We start from the raw sequence: 7,439 nt of genomic DNA, 5'->3' as shown, positions 1-7,439 counted from the left end.
CTGCCTAGGGCAGGCCCCTCCCCCCAAGGCCTAGTCCGAATTCGACTAGGGGGAGGGGCGGCGCCCCCTCCTTCCTTCTCTTCTCTCTTCCCCTTCCTTCTCTCCTACTCCTACTACTTGGAAGGGGGGAATCCTACTCCCGGTAGGAGTAGGACTCCCCAGGGCGTGCCATAGTAGAGGGCCGGCCCTCCCCCTCCTCCACTCCTTTATATACGGGGGAGGGGGGCACCCCATAGACACACAAATTGATCATTGATATTTAGCCGTGTGTGGTTCCCCCCTCCACCATAATCCACCTCAGTAATATCGTAGTGATGCTTAGGCGAAGCCCTGTTCTGGTAGCAACATCATCAACATCATCACGACGTCGTGCTGACGAAGCTCTCCCTCGAAGCTCTACTGGATCGTGAGTTCGCGGGACGTTACCGAGCCGAACGTGTGCAGATCGCGGAGGTGCCGTATCTTCAGTACTAGATCGATCGATCGTGAAGACGTATAACTACATCAACCGCGTTGTCATAACGCTTCCGCTTACTGTCTACGAGGGTACGTAGACGATACTCTCCCCTCTTGTTGCTATGTATCACCATGATCTTGCGTGTGCACAGGATTTTTTTAAATTACTGCATTCCCCAACATAAACTCATTATTCGCATGGTTGCAAGCTATTCACGATGGTGTATTAACGAGAGGGCCCAGAGATATCTCTCTGTCATACCGAGAGACAAATTCCAGTCTTGATCCATGCAACCCAACAAACACTTTCCGAGATACCTATAGAGCACCTTTATGATCACTTAGTTACGAAGTGACGTTTAATAACACACAAAGTAATCTTCTGGTATTCGGGAGTGGCACAATCTCATGGTTATGTAACAGATACTTGACATGAAGAAGTTGTAGCAAATAAACAAAGTGATACGATCTGATGCTAAGCTTACGGTTGGGTCTATCAATCACATCATTCTCCTAATGATGTGATCCCATTATTAAATAACAATTCATGTCGATGGTTAGGAAAGCTTAACCATCTTTAACCAATGAGCTAGTCTAGTAGAGGCTTACTAGGGACACGGTATTTATTTGTGTATCCACACATGTATCTGAGTTTCTGGTCAATACAATTAAGCATGGATAATAAACATTTATCATGAACAAGTAAATATGATAATAACTTCTTTATTATTGCCTCTAGGGCATATTTTGAACAGTTAGAATATTAGGCAAGTTCATGATTAATTCCAGTAAATAATTCATGACTGGAACAGAGACTAGCATGCAACAATCTAGCAAATTAGATGAACATCAAAACAAGCACACCAGCATCGCACACAAAGTAGCAACTACAGAGAAAGACATGAACATATCATGAAGGACGTACTGTTCGTTAGTTGCTGCAGGAGCGACAGTGTTGATGACGATGTTGGCGACGATATATTGTTAACGGCGATGAGTAGCACCACCCGACTTGGACGAAAGATGACCCATGATGACGAACTTGAGAAGTCGCGCAGAGTGTTTTCCAAAAAACCTAATTCGTCCTTTTTCGGTGCAGGATCGCAAGTATGAACGATTCCGGAGACCTGCTCTCCCGCACGTTGATGAACGCCGGCGTTCGGCATAGAATAGACTACGGTGATGGCGCAAGTTGCAAGATGAGGCAAACCCCTAGGTGTATTCGGTGTGTCTTTGGTCGAGGACGGTAAGTTGTATATATAGGAGAACTAGAGACGATATCGTGTCCCGATGACGATCTCAAACAAATTTGATTTTTAAGTCAAACTTACCGGACAAGAAAACAGTAAACTTGTTCATCAAGACACCAAAAAATAAAACGACAAAAGGAAGTAGCGCCCCTGCGAGGCAACAAACCGGATTTCGACGGACCATTCACGCGCATGTCATACGTTTGTGCTGCCTTGGGCCCGGCCTAAACTTAGAGCCACCACTTCACTATTTTATTCATGGGCTACTATTTGAGATTTCAAAAAAAATTATGAGCCTAGTCCATTTATTTCTAACCCGTAGTACTACTGTTCACTTCATACCCGTTTCTACTGGTGAAATCGTTCCGTGGATAAAAAGTTCCTACTGACATCGTCTACGGCTGTAAGTGTCACGTGTCAGCTTGCACAGGTCCCATATCGATATGTTTCGGCGATATTTCTGGCGATTGAATGTTGCCATGTTGTTTACACTATTGCACATAAATTGCCATGTTGTTTACACTATTGCACACAAATTGCCATGTTGTTACACTAAAGTTGCCATGGTATGTATCAACTACTTTTTGTTTTACGTTTAAAGTAAATTTTGACATGTTATAAAAAGGAAATTAAAAAACTAAATTTGCCATGGAGAATTACTAAAATTTGCCATTATCCATGAAATAATTTTGACATGCTTCATAACTAAAAAGAAATCCATCGTCAATTACTTTAAAAATGCATAGTCAATGACTCAAATTTGCCATGAACCAGAAACTAAAATTGCCATGGTGAATTGCTTAAATTTTTCATACTACAATTTGCCATGGTTCATACAAAAAATAATTTCCATGGTCAAAATACAAAAAATATCATGATCTATAAACTAAAAATTGTCATGATGAATTACTAAAAATTGCCATGATTCATGAATTAAACTTGTTGTGATTAATTACTAAAAATTGCCATGGTCAATTAATAAAATTTGCCGTGAAAAGCAGTTGAAATACAATGGTAGCTTCAAATCTAGAAGATTTTTTTTAGATGAAACATATTATGACAAATTTAGTGTAAACACTATGACAACTTCAGTGTAACATCATGGCAACTTTTGGCTCCAAAAGAACGTCGTCGAAACATATCAATGTCGAATGTCGAATCTAGTTTTGAAGATCTTATCGAGACAAATTTAATGATGAAAATGGATTTTTAGTTGGATTTTTATTTAAGAGATAAAATATTTTTAAGTCTGAAAAACCAAAAGAAAGTCTGATGATATCATCTGTTTGATGTGGCAAAATGGATGGTAATAAAACGTTTGGATCATGTTACTTCGTGTCATACGTGTGGCACTTATCATTTTGGTGTTTTTTTATTTTGCAAAAAAGGCCAATGTTTTTTTGGAGATGGTGTTTTCTGCATTTCTGTGTTGCTTTATGATGGTTGATCGTCAGGCAGCAACCCCCGCACATCTCCTCCCTCCTCCACCAGCTCCCCATCCTCAACGAGCTCGCACCACCCGCTGCTACCCAGCATGGCCGCCGCCGCCACCGCCGTCCGCTTCCACACGGCCGCCGCGCGACGCGCCGCCCCTCGCCGACCGGCGCGCTTCGCCGTGCGCGCGGATGCCGCGCAGGCGGCGACGGCGCTGACGCAGGATGACCTCAAGAGGCTTGCGGCGGTGCGTGCGGTGGAGCAGGTGCAGAGTGGTATGGTTCTGGGGCTCGGGACAGGCTCCACGGCCGCCTTTGCCGTCGCCGAGATCGGTGCGCTTCTTGCCAACGGGAAGCTCTCCGGCATCGTCGGTGTGCCCACTTCCAAGCGCACCTTTGAGCAGGCCATGTCCCTGGGAATCCCTCTTTCCACGCTCGACGACCACCCCGTGATCGACCTCGCCATTGACGGCGCTGACGAGGTCCTCCCTCTTTTCTCATTGCTTCTTTACCACTATGCATAAACGTGTAATTTCCATTGTTTGTAGGGATATTTGGAAGATGGGAAAAAAAACACCTCTTGCTAGAATTTCTGTCATACTCCACTTGGAGCATGAAAGATGTTTTTAGTTGATGGACGATATTTGGAAGATGATAAAACACCTTTTGCTAAAATTTCCATCTTTCTTGCTTTCCGAGCATGAAAGATGGCTCTGTCTTACTACTGTACTTCATGGACGATAGTTCAGACTTCCTGTCTGTATCATTTTAGTTCTGACATTTAACATGTTACTACGAAGGAGCAACCATTTATCTTGTATGTATGCCGTTATCATGCAGGACTGTCAGCACTCTGAAAGTGTATGCCTTCCTGTCACTGCTTCGGTCGAATGCCATGATGTTGCGGAGCTAAAATGAATGGTCAATCACAACAACTGCATGTTCACTTATTTGTCCTTTGATTTTTTTATTAGGAGGGGTTGCCGTAGCGAGGTTCAGATTCTCCTCTTCATTGTTTTCTAAGAACCATCGGTGATTAACCTTGTTCCTTTTTTTTACTACTATAAACAGGTTGATCCAGATCTTAACCTTGTGAAAGGGCGGGGTGGAGCCCTTCTCCGGGAGAAGATGGTCGAAGCTGCATCAGGAAAGTTTGTTGTTGTCGTTGATGAGACGAAACTAGTTACTGGCCTAGGAGGGAGCGGTCTTGCCATGCCTGTGGAAGTTGTGCAGTTCTGCTGGAAGTACAATCAAGTAAGACTGCAGGGTCTGTTCAATGAAGAAGGTTGCGAGGCAAAGCTGAGATTGAATGAGGATGACAAGCCCTATGTTACTGACAACTCGAACTACATCGTAGATTTATACTTCAAGACGCCAATCAAGGATGCGTTGGGCGCGGGCAAGGAGATTGCAACTTTGGAAGGAGTTGTTGAGCATGGGTTGTTCTTGAACATGGCAAGCTCAGTGATCATTGCTGGATCAGACGGTGTCAGTGTCAAAACAAAGTGAGTTTTTTGGGTCGGCTATTGTTGACGTGTTGAATTTACGGTTTTTCACTGAATAATCTATCTGTGTAAAAGGAGGAAATAATGTTCTTCTCAAAATATATTTTTTCCATGTTTCGATGGCTCGGTTTATTTTGGGCTTGAAAGAGTCACATTGCAGAAAAAACACCACTTCAATTGATTGAAGCCCTGATGATCGTGACAAGTCAATGACATTAATCTTTTTGGGCGACAATCATCTTCTAGAACAACACTTTGAATAAATTTGGGAGCATGCATGTATATCAGATAATTCAGAATACAGCTCACCACAAGCTTATTCATTACCTAACATGCTACATACTCAAGGAAGCAAAAATAAAAATAAAAATTGTACGGCTTAGACTTACCTGTTAAAAGTTTTTTTTTCTGTGAACCAACCTGTGGTTGAGATGGTTAGGTGGACAGTGCATATGAACACGTCCCGCACCCATCCCACTTCCTGTTCGCGTGCGCCCAGTCAATGCACATGCCTTGTCAAATGGTAAACGTTTCGGGCCGGAGCGCCAGCCGAAGCGCTCCACCGGTTCGCTCCCGCTGGCTTCCTTTTTTCACGCGCGAGACAGACTGACAACGCACGCTTGGTGGACCCAAACGTTTTCTTTTTTTATTTTTTTTATTTTTCTCTCCTTCCTTCCGCTTTCTGTCTGATCTCATCCCATCTCCCGCAGTACGAGCTCGCCGGCGTCAGCGGCGCGACCCCCTGCTGCTTTCATGAGCGCCACCTATCTGCCATTGCAAGCATCTCCTCTCCCAAACAAAACCTAAAAGTTTTTGCTCCTCCATCGATGCTGCAATCGGCGACCTAAAAGCTACAATCAACGACGACAAAAGCTTCAACCAGAAGACGCTGGCGCGCCACCGGAGAGCAGCGGCCGCGTCCTGCGATGGAGCAAGCCACAACTGGAGCTGCGACAGGGGCTCACAGGAAGTTGCAACCGGCGACCAAGTTTGCTGGAACCAGCGAGGAGTTTTGCTGGAACCACCCCCAAAAATGCTACCACCAGAGTTCGTCCTGCTGGAACATCGACATTTTTGCTACAACCGTAGCCTGTTTTTGCTACCACCAGTGACTTTTTTTGCTACATGCATGCACTGCGGTGTTGGCCGATGGCGGCGATGCATTTCTTTTGCTGCAACCGAAATGCTACCATCGCTTTTTGTTTTTGCTGGAACCGACGCCCACATTTGCTACCATCAGCTTTTGGTTTTGTGCTGAAAAACATATCGTTTGCTGCAAATCCATCTCCTGGTCACTACTTCCGTCAGTCGTTGTGGTAGCAAAAAAGCTCGCCGGTAGAAGCTTTTTGTCTTGTCGGATGCAACAAATGAGGCGGACGCCAGCGTCGCCACAGAAAACACTTCAGCCAATGCACCAAAACTACATGCTGGTTCCAACTTTTTATTTGTCAGTTGTAGCTAAACAAGAAACTGGTGTTGCAATCGGCGGCGACGGTCGTCGATGATTTCACTCGTAAGTGGGAAATGCTTCAACCAGCATAGGAAAAGCTTCATCCTGCGGTGGAAAAAGCTTCAACAGGCATGAGGGAAAAGTTTCAAACAATGGAAGAAAACTTCAAGCATGAAAAAGCTTCAACTTGGTGGTGCAAAAGCTTCAAGCGACGGCGGAAAAAGCTTCAAGCGGCATGGGGGGAAAGCTTCAACCTGCGAAAAAGCTACAACCATAGTGTGTGGGAGATGCAACCGTGAACTATTTTTGCTGGAACCAGTGACCACGGCGAGCAAGAGGTGACCATGGCGAGCACGACGGTCACCACGGCGAGCGGGAAACCATGGGGGTGGTGAGCTGGGACTCTGGTCAGGAGGTGCTGAAACCCGTGTCTCTGTGTTCTAGAACTGTTACTACGGCGAGCTGCGAGGTTGGATCGGTGTTTTTATGCTATTACCGTGGCTGCCTGGCGAGGATGGCAAGCAGCGGCTAGCTTGGGAAAGAAGTGGAAGGAAGCGGCGGCAAGCAAGTGGCGGCGCGCCGGCGCGGGGTCGTTGGGGTGGATACTACGGGCTCTGACGGGACGGGGAAAGAAGTGAAAGGCGAGAGACGGGGGAAGGAGAGGATGCGGAAGCCAGATTAGATGGCTGCGCTTCGCTACATCGGGCGGCTACGGTGCGACCGGCCCAACTATTGGGCCGGCGTGCCGGCGCCTAATACTGCCCTTGTCAAATCCTACAATCAGCCACTCCGAACCTAGCATCCAGTGACTGGCAGTTGATAGCAATCGAGTACTCCCTGAAAATGCACATATTTGATCCTTTTTCTTTGAAAATATTTCATAAAACAATCCTTTTTCTCGATGCCCTGATTTTTCACCTCCGAAGCTTGTTGTCTTATTTTTGCTCCGACCGTCTTAATATAAACTAAAAAAAATGTAACATGAAATCTATTTCATCATGAAAAACATCCCATTGTAACACTCCACCCCTGCCACTCCGACACACCTTCATGGATGATATAGAAAATGGGGTGAATTGAAGGCCCAGTTTTTATTAGTTAATATTCACAATTGTGGTTTGTCCTTTTCGCTATTCTAGATATGTGCTTTGAATTCGGATCTAAACTTATAAAACCGCACTGCATATGTATTGTACTTACATGGTTTGCCTAAAAAAAAACCTACAAGTCTCAAAAAAGAACTTACATTGTAAAACTAACATGTATTTTTTCTGATATATCTTAATGCTCGGGCGCACTGGATACTTTACATTTATTGGGTACCCCCAACCATTTGCAAAACGGG

The 7,439-nt window shown here is 45.0% G+C and overlaps 1 protein-coding gene across 1 annotated transcript; it reads left to right on the top strand.

Annotated features, from left to right (window-relative positions):
• Positions 1–3,149: 3,149 nt before the first annotated feature.
• On the top strand, positions 3,150–4,762 carry LOC125536958 (probable ribose-5-phosphate isomerase 3, chloroplastic). The gene is made up of 2 exons (XM_048700252.1): positions 3,150–3,621; positions 4,211–4,762. The coding sequence occupies exons 1-2, from the start codon at positions 3,241–3,243 to the stop codon at positions 4,646–4,648; spliced, it is 819 nt and encodes a 272-aa protein (XP_048556209.1). The 5' UTR covers positions 3,150–3,240; the 3' UTR covers positions 4,649–4,762.
• The last annotated feature ends 2,677 nt before the right edge of the window (positions 4,763–7,439 follow it).

This window comes from Triticum urartu, chromosome 2 (genome assembly GCF_003073215.2).
Source record: "Triticum urartu cultivar G1812 chromosome 2, Tu2.1, whole genome shotgun sequence".
Lineage (NCBI taxonomy): Eukaryota > Viridiplantae > Streptophyta > Magnoliopsida > Poales > Poaceae > Triticum > Triticum urartu.
This window is presented reverse-complemented; position numbering and strand designations above follow the sequence as displayed.